This window comes from Solanum dulcamara, chromosome 3 (genome assembly GCF_947179165.1).
Source record: "Solanum dulcamara chromosome 3, daSolDulc1.2, whole genome shotgun sequence".
NCBI classification, from domain to species: Eukaryota; Viridiplantae; Streptophyta; class Magnoliopsida; order Solanales; family Solanaceae; genus Solanum; species Solanum dulcamara.
The window spans coordinates 5,468,924-5,490,006 of NC_077239.1; the positions used below are offsets into that span (position 1 = coordinate 5,468,924).

The following is a 21,083-nucleotide window of genomic DNA, read 5'->3' on the forward strand; positions in this document are numbered from 1 at the left end:
GTTACTGGATAAGACTGATATGACTTTGGCAAAGGCTGTCGTTACTCCTTTGACTAAAAAGCATGGCTTACATGAAGCAGTGGGAAGTCATGTAGATGTGTCTCTATATAGAATGATAGTAGAGAGTCTTCAATATTTGACACTCACAAGACCTGATATCACTCATGCAGTGAATCTAGCAAGTCAGTGTATGCAAAATCCCAATATTAAACATCTGCAAGGAGTCAAAAGGATTTTAAGGTACATCAAAGGTACTTTACACTTTGGACTCAGAATTATTTCACAATCACCTTATAGGTTGTATAAATATTCAGATACTGATTGGGGAGGCTGCACCATTACTAGGAGATCCACTACAGGTTATAGCATCTACCTAGGTGCAAATTGTATTTTTTGGACTTCCAAAAAACAGACCATGGTAGCAAGATCAAGTGCTGAAGTTGAGTATAGAGAACTAGCCTCTAGTGCAGCAGAGATGACATGGATCACATATCTACTTCATGATCTTGGGATGTACCTCAAGTCAGTTCCTACACTGTATTGTGATAACGTGAGTGCCTTGTACATGTCAGTCAATCTAGTTATGCATGCTAGAACCAAACATGTTGAGATGGACTATCATTTTGTTCGAGAAAAGGTGGCCAGAGGTCAACTTCTTACTCAGTTTGTGAGGTCCAAGGATCAACTAGCTGACATTCATACAAAATCATTGAAAAAGCAAGTCTTTGCTGGTTTTCGAAGAAAGCTAGGAGTAATTGTTCCACCACTCACTAGCTTGAGGGGAAGTGTTGAAGATACATATCAAGATTAATCTAAGGAATGGGTTGAATAACATGGTCAAACCGATAGGAGTCATGACGACTGTCAAAGACCTACTAAAAGAATTAAGTTATAGTAGGACTCACTGTTGGATAAGTTAGAGTCAGATTATGACTAGGCTACTGTTATGAACGTTTAGTTGTTAATTTGTAATTAATCTCATTGTATTTGTGTTGTAGTATAACTCTAAGTTTAGCTAGCCTAAAACTCTACAACTCACTCCTATATAAAGGAGACTTGTACTCATTTATTATCATCAATACAATCTTTGATTTCTCTCATTCTTTTCGTGAGAATTTGACAATAACCCTCCAAACTGAGTGTCATAAAAATGAGAGAAATTAATGTGGTGCAAAAAAAGGAATATTAAATAGAAAAAAAATAATAAATAAGAATAATCTAATCAAATTATCCACTAAGCTTAAAGAATGTACAAAACAAAACATGACAAACATTTAAAAACACAAGAGTATTAATTAATGTTGTGGTCGAAGGACAGATAAATAAAAACAAGAAGATAATAAAGAGATAGAGGATCCATTGTGATTTCAGGACGGCCACATATATTTTGTATTACTAATTGACATGACATATACTAGCTAGCCAATAAATTTGTGACTATAATATTACACAGCTGTAATTGGACCACTATTTCATGACCCCTTTAGTACATTTTGTTACTTATTTAACACAAAAATATATTGTTTAATTCCTATTCAACAGAAGTTAACTCGCAAAAATCATCAATGGCAGAAAAAAAGGACTCTAATAGTAATGAAGATGGAAGGTGGACTCTTCAAGGGAAAACTGCCCTTGTTACTGGTGGCACTAAAGGGATAGGGTAAACTTATTTGAGTCTCAAGTGTTTCATATATCTATCGATTTTACTAATTTGTTTTATCTTTTTTAATCAATATATATTGATTATATGGGCGAACGACTATTTAAGTTATTTTTTTTTTATTTTATTGGTTCTAAATTTAAGATAGCAATATTAGGTGTTAGTGACTGAGTATTACGTAATTAGTAGATTTATTAATACGAATGCATGATTCAGATGAAAGCTTTTGCATTCAGCCGAACCCGTACATACCGTTTTACTCCTCTTCAAAGTGTAATTTTTAATCTATAATAGCGTAAATTATTTGTTTTATTTTTCGAGAAACTAGTTTCACTAATTATAAACAGGAAAACTAGTTTCACTTATTATGAACGGTTTCGAGAAATTATGTAAAAAGAATTATTATATAGTGTTAAATTCTTTACTTAGACCATTTAATTAGAATATTTTATTTGAGAACAGTGATATTGTTTTTCTGCGTTATTATTGTATCTTGTTTGTGTACTTAATTTTGTTATACTTTATTTGAGCCAAAGTTTCTATCAAAAATCACCTCTCTACCTTTACAAGATAAAGATAAAACTGCATACACTTCATTCTTCTCAAACCCCTCTTATACTGAATTTGTTATTATCGTCAGTGTTGATATTATTTTTCATTTCTTTGAATCGGAAAATAGGCATGCCATAGTAGAAGAATTAGCTGGATTTGGTGCAACAGTTTATACATGTTGTAGAAACCAAGAACAACTTGATCAGTGTTTAGAGAAATGGAGAGGCAAAGGGTACAAAGTAGAAGGATGTGTGTGTGACTTGAGTTTAAGACCCCAAAGAGAGATGCTTATGGAGAAGGTTATCAATTTTTTCCAAGGAAAGCTCAACATTCTAGTAAGTTTTTTTCTTAAAAGAATTTTAGTGTATTTTCGTTTTAATTTATGTGATACATTTTATTTAGGCTTTAAACCTCTAAAAACTTCTGATCAAGGCCAGTGACATAGCTACATAGACTCAAGAGTGGTTACTAAAATAACATTCGTCGAAAAATTATATTATGCATATAGACAATAATATTATATATATAAATCAAAAGATCTTTTATATATATATATATATATATATATATATATATATATATATATAATTGAATACCTTGGCAAGCATCCTAACTTCACCACTAGTCAGGGGCCGAGGCGAAACCTAGTAAGGATAAGGAGGTCATCCAAACCCCCTTTTTTTTTTCCGAAGGTTCCCTCAAAATGGATTCAATAGATAAGCTAAAGGAGCATGGAGGGAGGTGCAACCTGGCCTCCGCATTACAAAACTAGGAGTGAGGCACATCTTTGCTCTCTAACTTATCAAAATAAAAGAAAGAAAAAGGAGGAGGGTTGCTCCTCATCACATAAGCTTACAAAAAATTGTAGAATCCATAAAACTAGAAGCAACCAAACAAAATTTAGCCAGGGTCGAATATGAAGTTGCCCTTCTTCACTCGAATTCTAATGTTGGGCTTGCCAACTACATCATTCTTCAAGGTGGATGTAATCTTAGAAGGAAGATTTATAGCCTCAATGAAGAAGGTAGTTGTTTTGCACTGTTCAGCCATATTCGCGAGCAAATCAGTCGTAGTACTGTTACCTTCTCTAAAGGTGTGAGCGAAAGAGAAATGACCAATTGAACTCATGGAGTGAACCTCCTTCGATTAAAAATTACATAATATATATACAAGGTTAAAATATTTTCTATGCATATATAGTAGATGTTGAATCCTCTTGGTTTCTTCGTGTATTTACCTCTTCATATTTTTGAACACTTTTAATGAAAATTTTTGTTCTAACCACTATTTGTGATAGATTAATGTTTAACGCATAAATATTTTTGCGATTAAAAGTTATCTCATTTAAAATAAATAAAATTTTAAAATTAAGTTATTTTTAAAATATAAGAAAATATTATACTTTTAAAAATTAATAGAAATAAAAGTACATATATATAGAGAGATGGAGGGAATGTGATATTGTGTGTTGTATAGCTAGAAGATATTTAGATTTTGAATCTCAAGACTAGATGTTGACTTACTGGTTTAGACATTCAAAATTCACATTAAGGTTTCAAGGTCAAACTCGATGCACTACATTTTTATTTTTCCAATTCCGTTAGTGATTCTAAATCTGACAGAAGATATTTAACCTTTTATGTTTTTTGGGATAGATAAATAATGCAGGTATACTAATAGTTAAGCCAGCTACAGAGTTCACTGAGAGGGATTACTCTATTCTCATGAAAACCAATTTTGAAGCTTCTCACCACATCTCCCAAATTGCACACCCAACTTTGAAGGCCTCAGGAAGTGGAAGCATTGTCTTCATCTCTTCTGTTGCTGGGCTTGTGGCATCTCCAATAAATTCCTTATATTCAGCAACTAAAGGTAATCCTCATTCAATTAATATGTTACTCATGTGATACATGTTGTTTGAGTTCTAAGGACCCGAACATGGGACCTCTAATTTGTGGGATCAAATTTTGATAGCTTTGATAGTCACATTTGTTAAAGTTGATAGTTAAATTTTGGTGGAAGTTGGCAGCCAAATTTTGTAGAAATTGGCTGTCACATTTGTTGAAATTGATAGTCAAATTTTGATGAAGGTTGGCAGCCAAACTTTGTAGAAGTTGACATAAATCACTAGCGAAGTCAGCAAGAGGTTAAGTTACTCTATAAATAGAGTATCAATTGACATTTGAAAACACACTAAATAGAGAGTGCAATAGAGAGCAGTGAAAGTAATCCACAGTCTAATTCTTAGTCTGTGAGAAAAATAGAGTGGGAGTAATATTGTAGTGAGTTGTATGATATAAAAGAGTGTTGTTCTTTTAAAAGTGTAGTCGTATTTTGACACTACCAATTTGTCATCAAAATTATTATATTACTTTATTCGGGTATCATATTAGCTCTGTTATAATCTTTAGTGTCGTCGTTATTCTCTTTTTTATTGATATTTAGTGTGGATATTATCCTGGGTGTGATTATCATTTTCTCAACATAGTTAAGTATGGAAGATCCCAATCATCCTACCACAATTCATAATGATAAATACATGAATTATTATTTTTGTCATCCAACTACAGCCTTAGAAACATCCTACTACTTAATTAAGTGAATTTAAAAACACCCCTCGTATGCCATATATATATATATATATATATATATATATATATATATTTAAAAACATGTAAATAATTAAATGCTAAGAATTTAGTAATTAAAGAGAAAAAGATATATATATTTAATAAAACATGTAAATAATTAAATTTTAAGAATTTAGTAATTAAAGAGGAAAAGAAGAACTTTTTTTCTTTTAAAAAATAATTTTTTTATTACCTCACCCCCATTGCCCCTATTCAGTATCCCAACCCCATACCTCATTACCCACTCGCCCTCAAAATAATTTCTTTTAATTTTTTTTGGGTGGGGTGGGATGAGGGGCAGGGATAGGGTGTGGAATGGATAAGAAAAAAAATATTTTATTTTAAAAGTAAGTGTCCGATAGGCGGTGGTGTGAAATAAAAAATTTTAAAGAAAAAAATTAAAAGATTTTTTTAAGGGGGGGGGGGGAAGGGGTTGAGAGAAGTGGTGGGGTTGATTAACTGGGTAGGCCAGTAGGGGATGCGGTGGGGTAAGAAAACAAATTATTTTTTAAAAAAAAAGTTCTTCTCTTCTTTAATTGCTAAATTTTAGCATTTAATCATTTAAATGTTTTTTCTTCTTTTCCTTACTATATATTTATATGTAACATTAGAAAATTTCACATATAGGCATGGGTGGATGACACATGACATAAGGGGGGTGTTTTTAATTCACTTAATCAAGTAGATGAGTGTTTTTAAGACTATCAATAATTGAGAGACTAAAGAATTAATTCACGCCAAGTTTAGAAGTGTTTTCAATACTTATCTCTAAATTAAATATTAGTAATCATATTGGCTGGATTGGTTATATATCCAGTCAACTGACTGTTGTATTCCGAGGTCCGGCAAAGCCCCCCTCTATAACTTTTTGCGGGTATATAACATCACTACCATCTGGTAGTTTAACAAAAAAATATATATATTAGTAATTGTAAACAATAAATTTTCGAACCGAGAAAAATAAATAATCAAGATCGGAAAATTGGAGTAACAAAGTGTAATATTTGATTTCAAAATGTAGTGCGTGTTACAATCTCTATGATAATCCTCTGATTCTTCAAATAATATGTAATATGTTGAACTTGAATTTGATTTAGAGTCAAGAGCTTGAATAGCTTGATCTTGAATCTTCGTCTTCAAATTTGGATTTGAATTATTCGTCACGAACACTTGTATGGTTATTACGAATAATAAATATGAACAGGTAACTTGATCTTGAACTTCTTGATATTTTCTTTCGTTCTTGATCTTGAACTTGAGTTTGAAATTGATTACTTGAACTTTGTAGCTTTGTAGAAAATTTATGGCATTTGATCCACGAGCTCTCTTCTTGTTCTTCAAAACCCTCCCTCTGAAAATAATGAGGACCCCTATTTATAGTTGTAGGAAGTGGTATGAGGGTGCGATTTGATTGGTTGGTTTGAACTGACCAATCACATTTTTTTGGTGAAGAGCTTTAATTTGATTGGTCAGAACATGTCATATGTACATGTGGCATTATTCTAGTGGCTTATTTAATTTGACTTGGATTGCCACATAACTTTGGCACATGGCATAATTCTAGTGGCTTATTTAATTTGACTTGGATCGCCACATAACTTTGGCACATGGCATAATTCTAGTGGCTTATTTAATTTGACTTGGATCGCCACATAACTTTGGCACATGGCATAATTCTAGTGGCTTATTTAATTTGACTTGGATTGCCACATAACTTTGGCACATGGCATAATTCTAGTGGCTTATTTAATTTGACTTGAATCGCCACATAACTTTGGCACATGGCATAATTCTAGTGGCTTATTTAATTTGACTTGGATTGCCACATAACTTTGGCACATGGCATAATTCTAGTGGCTTATTTAATTTGACTTGGATCGCCACATAACTTTGGCACATGGCATAATTCTAGTGGCTTATTTAATTTGACTTGGATCGCCACAAATTGCCACATAACTTTGGCACATGGCATAATTCTAGTGGCTTATTTAATTTGACTTGGATCGCCACATAACTTTGGAACATGGCATAATTCTAGTGGCTTATTTAATTTGACTTGGATCGCCACATAACTTTGGCACATGGCATAATTCTAGTAGCTTATTTAATTTGACTTGAATTGCCACGTAACTTTGACACGTGGCATGAAAGTGGGCATCTAGGATGAGATGATATCCGGCTTAATAAAGTGGGGTCATCTTTATAGCCAAATCAATGGATTTGAATTTTTTAATTAAATCCACATATATTGGACTTAAATAATTGACCCAATTTTATTAATCCAAAATATTTATTTGGACTAATATATCTTAAATTTAATATAAATTGAATAATTCTATAAATTTATATTTAATAAATTTTAAATGATTACCGTAATCATATTAGAAAATCGGATATTGTTTTGATGAAGCTTTTGAGTATGGAAGATTAAAAATAATATCCAAATGTTAGTTGAAACAAAGTGAAGTTCAAAAGAAAAAGGACTTCTATCTATTAGTGAAAAAAGTCATTTTTTCGATATTTGATGAAAAAATGTTTTCGTAGAAATTAAAAACATGTTCTAATAATACCAACATATAAAATTCTTTTGTATTTTTTTCATCTAAATAGGAGCAATGAATCAACTTACAAGGAATTTGGCTTATGAATGGGCTAAAGACAATATTCGAGTGAACGCAGTAGCACCTTGGATTATCGAAACACCCCTCATCGAAGCAGCGAAGGTAACCTTCGTTTTTGGTATCTTCATAATTAGGAGACTTACGAATTTCTCTTTGTGAAAATAGTTTACTGTTAACTATGATTTGAGTTATTAATGTTAAGAATCCTAACAATACAGACGAACTCCCTATGTTCACAATCTAAAAGTCCTCTAAATGCAAAACTTAGTTTTTCACTCCAAACCTTAGCCATTTTTCTTCAATGAAAAAGAGTATTTTTGTAATACGTCTGTGTTTTATAGTCAAATTAATTAGGATTTAGGTGTTTCTCACAAGAATTGTATATTAAGCTTCATTCAACTCCTTAAATTAACTCATGAATTAAGAATTGTCTAACAAAATTACAATTCATTCCCTCCACCAACGTGAGATAATATAAAATCTTTGCACGCCCTTGAACAACTCGTGTCACATATATATAACATGATATTGGGTCCAAAATTGAGTGAACTAAGAATATGAATATGTGTCGTACTGATGATAAGAAAATTAATGAATCTGACTCGATCTTAAAATTTAGTTTGAGGTGAAAATTTTCCTTCAATGTCAGACAATCTGACAATTTTTAAATGCATCGGGATAATATTTTGTTACATTCGTTATTTGTATCTATCATATTTAAAATTATTTTTTCCTTTTTTTTAAGTCAAAATTCTCAATAGGCCAAAGGAGAATAGAGGAGGGCTACCTCTGACCTCTGTATTACAAAACCAGAAATGAAGAACTCATCCTTTAACACTCTAGCTTATCAAAGAAACGAAAAGGAAAAGAAGAGGGTTACTCCTCATCGTATCGTAAGACATAATTTTGTGAGGGATTCAATCAATGTGAACGAAATGTTATGCCATTACTAACATTTTATCTGATTTTTTTTCCCAGCAAGATCCATTGACTAGAGAACATATTGAAAGAAGTGTTAATAGAACACCAATTTCTAGAGCTGGAGAACCAAAAGAAGTTTCAGCAATGGTGGCATTCCTTTGCCTCCCTGCTGCTTCATATATTACTGGTCAAGTTATATGTGTTGATGGTGGACTCACAATTAATGGTTCTTATTAACTAATTCTTTTGTGTTGAATAGTAATGTAATACTTGATTGATATGCAAGATCAACTTTTCTAAATTTGTTTGATGAAATCATGAATTTATGATGATTTTTTTTTATATTAAGCTATCACTATTAGGTTGTAAGCCTAAGATATAATTTTATTAGTATATATGTGAGTGAATATATATATGTGATGAAGTTTAGAATAATTAAACACAGATGAATATTGCAATTCGACAAAACTTCTGAGCAATTGAACAATACATACAAAATTTGTCAAGATAGATGGAATGAAGATTGTATTAAATTTATGTCCATTCTGCATAACTTGTGAACAAGACAAGTTTTGTCAATATGAAAAAACTTGTGAATAATTTTACGTAGAATGGAAACTTATCAAAGTTTTGTCCGCTCGATATAACTATGGAACAAGGCAAGATTTATTAGACATGTAAATAATTTAATTAGACAGGTTGAATGATGTTATTTTCACACAAAGACTCTTTAAATAGCGGGGCAGAAACAACCAATTTGTGCAAGTCACCCTGAGTAAAAGAGTGTGAGGCCCAGTGTTCTGTGTTCTGTTGATTTTAGGCTATAATTCTATGTGCTTCTCATTAATTTTAGTTGATTAGGTTCCTGGCATGGACTAAATTTGAAAAGAACTTAAGGAAATTTTAGGGATAGTTTCAAATATATACAATAAAGTAAGGGAAAACAACACAAATCTCACTATTTTAGGAAAAATTACCTTCTTTTACGCAAGTTTCTAGTATTACAAATTTACTAGAATTCAAACTTCGAAAACATATATTTAGTGCATCCAAATATATGTATTTCGGATATAAGGGGTCAAAATTAAGTATAATAGATTTTATATACATTGTATCCAAGTGTATTCACATGTATCTGACTCTCTCGCTCACCTTTCTCCTCTCTCCCTCTCTCACTCATGCCTCTCCCTTTGTATCTGTATTTTAGAATGTATCTGGTATCCCGGATACATGTATCTACTGTGATTCACATGTATCTGAGATACACAGACTCTCTCGCTCTCCTCTCTCCTTATGAATCTATATTTTAGAGTGTATCTGGTAGCAAAAATGTGTATATCTAGGTGTATCTGATTTGAAATCTGATATGTAATTATTAATTAGTGAAACAATATGTAACTTTTTCAAAATATAAAGAGAATTAGTAAATTTTGGTACAAATATTTGTATAATTAGGTAGTTTCGTAAAGTAATTAATTTACAACAAATATTGCCATGTTGTATTTACATAAAAAATAGTCAAAAGTCATAGAATGTATATACTAACTATACAATTATCACGCCCCGAGAGGGTACCCTAGGCGTGGCCGGCACTCAGAAACCATTTCTGGCTTCCGAGAGAACCACTTGGTCTCATTTCTTATTTATTCATCAGCGGAAGACTTAAGAATACTAATGTGGGCTAGTCATAATCAAAGGAAAAATAGATAATTTTTATAAGAAGTAGTTTCTAAGGAGAACTACTCCGATTACATCATCAGACTCTGTCTATGAAGCCTCTAATACTCTTAGATGGTGTCAATGACATGTCCATGGCTACCTCAAAAGAAACATCACACTCAACAATAGTAAAAGGATAAGGAGTTCCTTCGAATACAAGAAGGGCTCACCAAATAGCTGAAAAGAAATGATCTTCAACGATGCGCCTGTTGAGGATCTCTAACACCTGTATCTGCATCATAAAATGATGCAGGTCGAATGACGTCAGTACGTGGAATGTACGAGTATGTAAAATGGCAGGAAGGTAAGGACAGATATCAAGAAACTCCTCTCAAGAAAACTCAACTCAGAACTCAACATCATCTCAACATGAATATGTAATGCAAGTTTAAAATATAATAATAAAAATAATAGTAATAAGCAATGCTTACTCAGTTGGAAGTTTCTCTAACCGACAACCATCACTTATGAGCTAGCGATGATACAACGAAGCGATGTCGTTGCCACATCCATCCAATACCTTGCCAGGGTAAAATACATCACCATCTTGGATCCATTCATCAAAGTCCTCTTTTTGGGACTTAAGAGGCATAGCCTTCATCCTACGCTGGCTACGTAGTTCTGGGGTTTGAGTCAATTAAACTCTTACCCAACTCTGTACTCAATACTACTCCCAAAATATGTGCTCATATTAAACTCATCATCTAGTCTCATTGGACTTTAATTTAAATCATCAAACTCATCTCATTTCATGTTCATCAATCATTATACTTCCAAAAACATCATTTACATCTCATCAAAACATCTTACTCAAAATATCATTTTTCTCAAATTCATTCAAATTCAACTCTTTTGCTCTTTCAAAACTCAATAAAATACATATATAGTATTAATTCATATAACTCTCTTTTTATCAATAAAAATAATAAAAAGCCAACATCTTTACTCAAAACATGTGTAAAAATATTCATGAACATCAAATCAATTAGGATTCATGGGAAAGTAGCCATGAACAATAATTCCAATAATATGAGAGATAACAATAATAATAATATTAATGCATAAGTATATCTAACTCAATAGAAGAAGAATTAATTCATTTAGAATTCAAGATTTGGATAAAACTCAACTATAACTCAATTATAATGAATTTAAATATTGGGCGCATGGACGAACTCAATCCGATGCTATGAAAGTCTTACATACCTTAAATCCGAAGGTTTACTCCGAATTGGAACACTCTTGGACCCCTAGCCTTTTCTTCTCGCCGGAGCGTTTTGTGTACTACCCGGAGTATAAGAATCACCGGAGTAGTATTTTTATACTACTAAAACTAAAACTATATTTGAGAAGAAGTATATAGAGAGAAGAAATGCTTAAGAAAGCTTGATGAATAAAATGAGGAAATAAGGTGGGTATTTATAGGTGGGAAAGAGGGACCTAACAATAAATAAAATAATTATAAAGAAAAATCTGAAAATTTAATGGAATATATTGATGTCATGGATGATGTTAAATGGAGGACAATTTATGTCATGCATGATGTCAAATGCATCTAGATGTTTCCATAGTAGGTAAAATGAGTTCTTTTTAACAGAATACTCATTTTCGAAGCTGCGTTTGAATAAGATAAATTCCTTATTAGAATTTGGTGTCTTCATAAGAATTGTAGATATGGAAGTCTAGTTTCATATCGTTCAAAAATCAACCAATTTGGATAAACCTACAGTGAGATATGAATTTTCTTCTATCAACACTCAATTCCGTCACAGCACTATATCTTGCAAAGATTAATTTATTTGACCTACTTATACTCTGAATTTGTAGTTATGTTCTTCATGAAAGTTGTAGGTAAGGATGTTGTGATTACCCAGAAATTTGAATCACCTAATTTGGACCAACCTATGAAAAGTTATGCCCAAAATACAGAGGCTGTATTATTTTCGTCGAGAATTGAAATACCGACATACAACATTTTAGGGGTTGTTACAACAATGTAGTTTGTCAAAAGTTATGAAAAGTATACACTGACTATACAATATAGCTTACATATACATGAGTTATACACTTAACATACATTTTGATACACTTCAAGTTAAATATAATTTACCTATAAATAAAATATACAGTAACTATACATGAAGATATTGCGGAGGAAATTAGTGTATAATAACAAGGGTTGTCCTAAATGGAAGTTCATCCTCAGACTAGTCAATAGTGGAAAAACTGGCTACAAAAGATAGAATTGTGAAATGGGGAAATATCTAACTAAAATGTCAATGAAAAATAGTACAGAATATATTAGACCAACGAGAAAATATGAAAATGGAAGGGAATAACTTTCTCACTGCTTACTTTTTCTCTCGTCCATCGCATTGTTTTAAAAGTACACGCCGCACGGCTCGCCATCTAAGACTGTGAAACATTTCGTTCGTTTTAATTTTATTTTTTAAAAAAAATATATTATTTTTTTGGGTAATTTTTTAATCTGAACTTTTCATGTTTAAAATCATAAGATTTAATCATATTTTGGTATATGACATATATTTAATTTAAAATCATAAGAATATTCAAAAGTTTTTTTACCTTCTTATATTTCGTGTCAAGTCAAAACATAACAATCAAATGTTTTCTCACGAGTGGTATTGTAATGAGATAGATAAGTAAATGTGGATGTAGGATTTCTAGAATATGGGTGAATCATTGAAGAAGGAAAATAATAGTACTAAATTGGAATTTATCCCTATTACTCTAAGTAAATAACCAAACATTTAATCAAGTACATCATTCAATCTTTTTTAAGCATATATGTGTCTAACGGATAATATTAGATCAATTTAAAAATATATATACACATAAAATTCTTAATTTTGTGAACAAATCATAAATTTACGTGCACTATAATTTTCATAATAAATTCGCCCATGTAGATAAAATCCTTTCATCCGTAAATATTGATCTTAAATTTAAACCTTGAATACAGAAAAATCTTGAGCTTTATTCAGGAGAAATCTAAATTAATCAAAATCCTAATTTAGATGTCAGGTGGAAAATAGAAAAAATGTTTATCAACTAACCTCAAGTTTGATAATTGATTCATGAAAAGGAAAAAGATGTTTGTAGTACAAAGGAAGTCGTAAGTTTTTTTATTTTTTAATTGTTTGGATGATTAAATTTGACTAATAGTTTCGTGAAAGGGTAGATCATTTACTAGTCAAAAGAAAAAGTAGTATATAAATTATTTAACGAAGTATCTTTTGCTTTTTAATATATCCATTGTAGTGAATTATTAGGCAGATCCCACATAAACTAGCAATGGCTCAAATAGATTGTTTAACAAGAGATGGAATATGGTCATTTGCTAATGGCACAACTGCACTTGTTACTGGGGGTACTCGAGGCTTAGGGTAAGTAATTTTCAATAATTTGGAATATAATCTTGATTTGAGATTTCTGACAAGTCTATCTAAATTAGAAGAGTAAGAAGAGAAGAAGAAAATTTGTTTTCTCTTTATTGATAATCAGTTCATTTTCAGATATAGTTGAGAGACTTTACCCTTGAAAATTATTTTCTTTATCAGAAGTGTTTAGCCAAACACAAATTGCTACAATATATAACTATTTTGTTCGAGAATTTACTTATTTTAAAAAGTATATTTTTGAAAAAATAATAATCTTTTGAAGAGTACCAATTTGTATTTGGTTAATCAATTCAGGAATGACTTGTACTAATACTACTAGAGAAGCAATTTGTGTTTAGTCAGACTTTTGAGAAAATGCTTTTTTCAGAGAATCTACTTCTTTCAGCTTCTGCAAAGAAGCTTCTATTATTATTCAAAAACGCTTAATTTATTTTTCTCAAAAACTTCATCTAACACCTTTTAACTTTTTAAAATAAGCATTTTTTATGTTTGCAAAAACTTAGCCAAATAAACTATGACAGTGTTATGAATTGTGATTATGTAAAAATATTTGTAGAACTAGTTAAAACATTATTATATTATTATTTTTTGGTTTCAAGATTTTCCATTGTAGAAGAACTAGGGAGATTTGGAGCACATGTGTATACATGTTCACGTAGTAAGGAGGACCTGGAAGAATGCTTGAGCAAGTGGACAAGTAAAGGGTTTAAGGTTTCAGGTTCAGTTTGCGACTTGGCATCACAAGTCCAACGCCAAAAGCTTATGGAAATGACTGGCCTTGAGTTCAATGGGAAGCTCAATATTTTAGTAAGTTTAAATTTGTTACTTCCTCTGTTTAATAAAGGAAAAATTACTTAATTGAGTGTTTTTTAAAAATTAATTATTGATTTTAGCGATATTTTTTATTTATTACAATTTATAGCAATACATAGCAATATTATGATAAATATACATTTGTATTAAAAGTGAATTATGCATATAATATAAATGTATTATAAGTGTTTTAAAGTATATATTATGTTTGTGTAGTAAGAAACTGACAAAATGTATTATAAGTTTATTAAAGTATGTGAAAAATATATTATTCATCTATAAAACTTGTATTATTTATGTTTTATAAATAGTCCTCTGCAATATGTATTAAAACTGTATTATAAGTGTTCAGTGAAAAAAAAATTATTGCTATAGATGATAAATATTTTCTTAATATTGTATATTTATGTAAGTTTCTCTTTAATAAATAAGGTATTTTGGCCCACATAGTTTTTATTAAATAAGCTATAAAGATAAAAATTAAAGATCATATTAGGAGCGAAACAAGTTAAAGACAATTTCAAAATAGTGACGATTCCTGCAAAAACTTCAACAAATTGATGCTAACACAATTTAATAATATGTCATCAAAGCAAATAATGATTTTGGGCCATGAGATAGAATCTCAATGCTATCAACTATGTAAGAATATTTCCGTGCACTTACCCAATAAAATAAAGCTAGGCCCATATGATATGTGAGGAGATATGGGGTGATTTATAAAAGGAAAAATTATCAAATTACACATCTTATAAAAGGGCAGCCCGGTGCATTAAAGCTCCCGCTATGCGCGGAGTCCGGGAAAGGGTCTGACCACAAGGGTCTATAAAAGGAAAAATTATCATAAAAGGAAAAATTATCAAATTACACATCTTATAAAAGGGCAGCCCGGTGCATTAAAACTCCCGCTATGCGCGGAGTCCGGGGAAGGGTCTGACCACAAGGGTCTATTGTACGCAGCCTTGCCTTGCATTTCTGCCAGAGGCTGTTTCCAAGGCTTGAACCCGTGACCTCCTGGTCACATGGCAGCAACTTTACCAGTTACTCAAATTACACATCTTATATTTATATATTTTCAATTATTTCCTACCATTTATAAAAATTTCAAAAAATTCTATTCTGATACATAGAAATGATGCTGATACATCGCGATTTGATACATAAGTCATTTTCATGATACATCGCTAGTTGATACAAACCAAGCACAAAATGTATCAGTAAAACATAAATTTTACTGGTATTTTTGTTGTATTCATGATATATTAGGTGTTATTAGCTGATTCATAAGTCTTATTGATATTACAATATTTGGTTTGTATCAACTAGTGATGCATTATGAAAAGGACTTATGTATCAAATCGCGATGTATCAGCGTCATTCGTATCAGATTGAAAAAAAGGAATTTGGATAATTACCAAAAAAAATCGGGATAAATTGTAATTGGGTTTTTCACTATGGAATTTAAGTAAAATACCCTTTATAAAAAGGGGAAATTACGCAGATTGACAAATATTATTATTATATTATACGGTAAGGGTATAGTTTCAATTAACTACGTGCATTGACTACGATTTAATGAAATTTTCTATTATACAAATTTGAGGGCTCATATACAAATTTGGAAGCAAATATATAAATTTGTAAAATAAATTTAGAAACGAATATACAAATCTGAAAGCGAATATATACAATATCTTTAAAAGCCTAATTTGTATAATGGAACTGAAACCTGATGTTTGTTACAAATATGACATACCAATTTTTTGCTTTAAAATAGGTGAACAATGCTGGTATTGCTGTGGCAAAAGAAGCCACAGAAACTAGTGCAGAAGATTACTCTATGGTAATGAAAATAAATGTTGAAGCTTCATACCACTTGTCTCAACTTGCTCATCCTTTGTTAAAGGCTTCTGGAAATGGAAGCATTGTGTTCCTCTCATCTGCAGCTGGAATTGCTTCAATACCTTCTTCTTCTATCTATGCTACTTCCAAAGGTAGCAACTCAATCTTCTCCTTTTGATCCAATTGAATAACTATGAATAAAGGATCCATGTTATTATCTGGCTCAAATCTGTATTCAATAAAATATATATGAACAGTAAACACTATTCAAGAAATAATACTAAAACAAAAATGAAATAATGAAAAATCGAGTACACTGTATACAATGTGTCCTTAAAAATTATAATTGTTCTTCTCAAGTACGGAGGTTATGGAATATATATATCCTCTCTCACGATAGAAGGATTTAGTTCAGTAGAGAATAGTGACACCTCAAATTTTGTTGAACTTCAAATTGGTGCAATTACACTTGAGTTTTCAAGAAAGGAAGAGCAGAAAACTTAGAAAATTCGTATTTGAAAAATGAGAGAAAGTCTCTATTTATAGTCAATAAAAAATAGTATGAACATGTATTTATTATTAGCCTCTTTGGATTGACTTATTTTTAAACAGGTTATAAGTTGAAAATTGCTTATAAGTTTTAAAAAAAAGTAGGTGCAGACCAATTTTTTTTTGACTTATAAGCTGTTTTCAACTTATAAACAGCTTAAAATAAGTTCATTCAAATAAACTCAACTATTTATTAGGGCTTATTTTAAACACAAAATAATTTTAAGTTGGTCAGTCAAACATTCAAAAAAAGTTAAAATCAGCTTATAAGCAACTTATAAGCCAATCCAAACAGCCTCTATGTCTTATCAAAAAAGTACAAGCCTTTGAAAAAATCACAACCTTTATGAGAAGTCACAACTCGTCAAAAAAGTCACAACTATTTGAAAAAGTCACAATCCTTCCATGTGAAAAGGTGCTATTCAAATTGCATCTTTTTTCTTGGTGTCTGTTCAAAAGAAAAAAAAAACACTTCATTTTCCATTAATTTACACCTAAAATCCAACATTATATATGTTCAATTTTTAAAAAAAATTATATTATATATACTGCCAACAATATAAAATGTATTATATTATTAGTATATAGTTTAACCGATGATAGCAAACTAATTGTTATATTATTACTAGGTTATGATAATTATTATCATTAAAATGATTTATGTATGATCATCAAACTTTGTCCACCGCGTAATATAATTGTTGAGTGACAAAATTACTTTCTTTTTTTTTAATCTCATTATAGCGATTGAACTTTACACACTATAATAGCAAAGTTACTAAACTTTACCAATTATAACATAAAACTCATATTAAAGTAATTGAATTTTATTTAGTGTAATGATAAAATGTCATGAGTGATCTAACGTACTTTTAAAGTGAATACAAATTCAATTACTTTAATATAATCACATAGTTTTAGGACGAATTTTCTTGTTATACTATGCAAAGTTTAATTATTTTATCGTGATAAAAGGTAATTATGTCACGAAAAAAGATTCACTGACCATGTGTGAATTAATTATATAATGATTTTACATATGATCTTATTTGTAAATACTTTAATTAGTGTATAGAACTTAAACTTTTTTTTTCTTTTTTGTTATTGATCCATTAATTCATATATTAGGAGCCATTAATCAACTTACAAAAAATCTAGCATGTGAATGGGCAAAGGACAACATTCGTGTCAATGCTGTTGCACCATGGATCATCAGAACTCCTCTCATTGAGTCAATGAATGTAAAATTTTCAATTTCATAATTCCCTAATTTTAATTTAAAATCAAAATATTTCTTATTTTTCCTATTTGTAAAATAAATCATTTTTAAATTTCAGAAAGACGAGATGCTTAAATGTTTAATTAGTCGAGCTCCAATGAAGCGTACGGGAGAGCCAAGAGAAGTTTCAGCAACTGTAGCATTTCTTTGCTTACGTGCTTCTTCATATATTACTGGTCAGATTATTTGTGTCGATGGAGGAATGACAGTCAATGGATATCCTTAAAAATCTAGTTATACTAGTCATATTATTATAATTTTTATTTTTTATATTTATTATCGTCTGTGATTTACTGTATTGTTATTATCACACTTTTTTTATTGTTTTTGTTCCTTTTTTTGTAGCCTTTGCACTACAATTCTCTTGTTAGTTGTTATGCTTCTTTCTACACTATTTTTTTCTTTTTTATACTTGAATTTATTGCACTTGAGCTGAGAATCTAATAGAAATAGGCTCATTTAAATCTACGTATAATTTACCTTTTTCAAATCTTACTTGTAAAGTTAATTCACTAAATATGTTATGATTATTGCTGATGCATATATACATAATAGTACCATTAAAATACAATTAAGATGGTGATTGAAATAAAGGTTAATCAGTATATCTCCTTTCAAAATTTCTCCATTTCTTTCTTAAAACGCTTCTCTCCAAAATGACAATGAAGTGTAAATAGAATGGATAAGCTAAAGGCAAATGGAGAAGATATAAAATAAAAAGAAGGAAAAAAAATTAAAAACAAAAGAAATAATTATTTTTTTTTGAAAAACCATATTTTTTACTCATTAAGTAACGGTAAGAGTATTTTTGAACTAAACTATTAACTAACGATATTTTTATTTAATTTCACATAGTTTAAGTGCATTTTTAATCCTTTAAAGAGTGTTTAAATATTTTTCGTTTGTTTCCTTTCACATAAAGACATTTTTGGCCCATTTCACTAATGATAAGGACATAAATAGATCAAAGTGTAAATGAAGAATATTTTTGATCGTTTCACTAAGGGCATTTTTGACTATTTTCCTAATAAAAATGCTACATACAACTTATAGCATATAGAGAGAGCTAAAAATTGAGAAAAGCATTGAAAACACCCCCTAAATTCGGCATAAATTATTAGTTTCATCCTGAACTATTGATAGCCTTAAAAATACTCATTTACTTGACTAACTGAATTTAAATACACCCACAATCTTGTGAATGAAATACACCTTTAAATTCCCGTCAAATTTAGGGGTGTTTTCAACACTTCTCTCATTTTTTTATTAAGACTCTCTTGCTCCTACAATAGTTTGAAATCACTTATTATGTCATATGGCAGATCAAAAGTGTATCTAAAATTAATTAATTGTAAGACTATCAATAATTTGGTAACAAAACTAATTATTTGAGCCAAATTTATAAATGTTTTCAATACCTCTTTCCCCAAAAATAATCAAAAAAACATAAATAATGGAAATTATTATTTAATTGAAGAGACAGCTAAATGGTAGACCCACCCATCACATAGCACACAATTAGAGGAATTTCCAATGAGAAAAAAAACTTCTGTCTAGGTAAACCCCCGTCCCCCTCCCCCCCAAACTCTCCCAATCCCACCACCTAGAAATTTCCAGAGACTTCTAGTGACTTCCTGACATACATACATATATATATATATATATATAATTTTTTTTTTATATATATATATAAAATAAAAATAAAAAAGACCCACTATCCAACACGTCCTTCTGGAAATAACGAATCCAACGTGGCACTATTAATTAATCTGTTAATGATACTCCCCTCATTTTTAGAGTATTTTATTTATCCACTTTAATCAAAAAAGCCGCCTCCTGCTACCTTCCATGATTTAATTTGAAGTAGGGTCGTTTAAAATCAAATCAAAAATACAGTAGTTTTGATTTAATTTTTTATATTAAATTATTGGTTTTAAAGTGTTTTTAATGGATAAATCAATAATATAAAAGTAAATTAATAAATTATATTTATATTATTTGATATATAAAAATATTTTAGTTTGATACTTTCATTTTTGAATGTTTTAAACTCTCGATTATTATATAAGATGTCGTTTGTTTTTGCACGAAATGCATTTTGTCAACTCTTATGCATTTTATTTTTAAGTGATTTTCAATGAATTTTGTATGTAAAATTTTAACAGTCAAGTCGATAATCGAATCGATAATGAAAAATAATAGATGAACTAAAATTTTAATGATTATATAGTAATTTAACATATCTACAAATTAATAACTAATAAGTCAAAACGATAAACTTTAAAATCGAACTGAATCGATCAAAACACAACCCTAATATGGAGTTTTAGAACCCGTTTGAATTGACTAATTTTAAGTATTTATTGTAGTTAAAATAACTTTTAAACACTTTAATAGGATGTAAATAAAATAAAAAATACTTAAAAAACAATTAAGATGGTGATTGAAATAAAGATTAATTAGTATATCTCCTTTCAAAAGTTCTCCATTTCTTTCTTAAAACGCTTCTTTCCAAAATGTCAATAAGGTGTAAATAGAATGGATAAGCTAAAGGCAAATGGAGAAGATATAAAATAAAAAGAAGGAAAATTTTAAAAACAAAAGAAATAATATATTTTTTGAAAAAGTACATTTTTGATAAATTAAGTAACGGTGAGAGTATTTTTTATTAACTAAAAACATTTTTGTTTAATTTCATGATACAGTTTAAGAATATTTTTAACAGTTTAAATAGTGTTTAAGTATTTTTTATTTTTTTCTATTTCACATAAGGACATTTTTAGCCCATTTCACTAATAATAAAGACATAAACGGATCAAACTATAAATGAAGAATATTTTTGATCACTTCACATAGTATACAAGCATTTTTATCATTTTCCTAATAATAATGCTACATACAACTTATAACGTTATATATATACTAAAAACACTCTTTTACTTGGCTAACTGAATTTATACACCCCCAACCTTGTGAGTGAAATAAACTCTTAAATTCTCTTCAAGTTTAGGAATATTTTCAACACTTTTCTCGATTTTTTATTAACAATTTAAGACTACTTGCTATATAATGTGG

At 30.0% G+C, this 21,083-nt stretch overlaps 2 protein-coding genes across 3 annotated transcripts; both read left to right on the plus strand.

Moving 5' to 3' along the window:
* The first annotated feature begins 1,479 nt into the window (after positions 1–1,479).
* On the plus strand, positions 1,480–8,726 carry LOC129882278 (tropinone reductase homolog). 2 transcript variants are annotated; one of them, XM_055956494.1, is made up of 5 exons: positions 1,480–1,660; positions 2,340–2,547; positions 3,868–4,084; positions 7,453–7,565; positions 8,442–8,726. In XM_055956494.1, the coding sequence occupies exons 1-5, from the start codon at positions 1,566–1,568 to the stop codon at positions 8,619–8,621; spliced, it is 813 nt and encodes a 270-aa protein (XP_055812469.1). In that variant the 5' UTR covers positions 1,480–1,565; the 3' UTR covers positions 8,622–8,726. The 2 variants fall into 2 exon arrangements, with proteins under 2 accessions (XP_055812469.1, XP_055812470.1); XM_055956495.1 differs by lacking the exon at positions 8,442–8,726 and adding an exon at positions 8,209–8,435.
* Positions 8,727–13,390: 4,664 nt separating this feature from the next.
* On the plus strand, positions 13,391–18,306 carry LOC129882279 (tropinone reductase homolog). The gene is made up of 5 exons (XM_055956496.1): positions 13,391–13,510; positions 14,125–14,332; positions 16,116–16,332; positions 17,858–17,970; positions 18,067–18,306. The coding sequence occupies exons 1-5, from the start codon at positions 13,419–13,421 to the stop codon at positions 18,232–18,234; spliced, it is 798 nt and encodes a 265-aa protein (XP_055812471.1). The 5' UTR covers positions 13,391–13,418; the 3' UTR covers positions 18,235–18,306.
* Positions 18,307–21,083: the final 2,777 nt, after the last annotated feature.

What these genes read in the sequence shown, in the direction of transcription:
- LOC129882278 (XM_055956494.1), top strand. Translation starts at nt 1,566, where the DNA reads ATGGCAGAAAAAAAGGACTCTAATAGTAATGAAGATGGAAGGTGGACT. An exon ending in AAGGAAAGCTCAACATTCTA is followed by an intron (nt 2,548 to 3,867) that starts GTAAGTTTTTTT and finishes TTTTTGGGATAG; the next exon opens with ATAAATAATGCAGGTATACT. An exon ending in CTTATATTCAGCAACTAAAG is followed by an intron (nt 4,085 to 7,452) that starts GTAATCCTCATT and finishes TCATCTAAATAG; the next exon opens with GAGCAATGAATCAACTTACA.
- LOC129882279 (XM_055956496.1), top strand. Translation starts at nt 13,419, where the DNA reads ATGGCTCAAATAGATTGTTTAACAAGAGATGGAATATGGTCATTTGCT. An exon ending in GGGGGTACTCGAGGCTTAGG is followed by an intron (nt 13,511 to 14,124) that starts GTAAGTAATTTT and finishes TTTGGTTTCAAG; the next exon opens with ATTTTCCATTGTAGAAGAAC. An exon ending in CTCTCATTGAGTCAATGAAT is followed by an intron (nt 17,971 to 18,066) that starts GTAAAATTTTCA and finishes TTTAAATTTCAG; the next exon opens with AAAGACGAGATGCTTAAATG.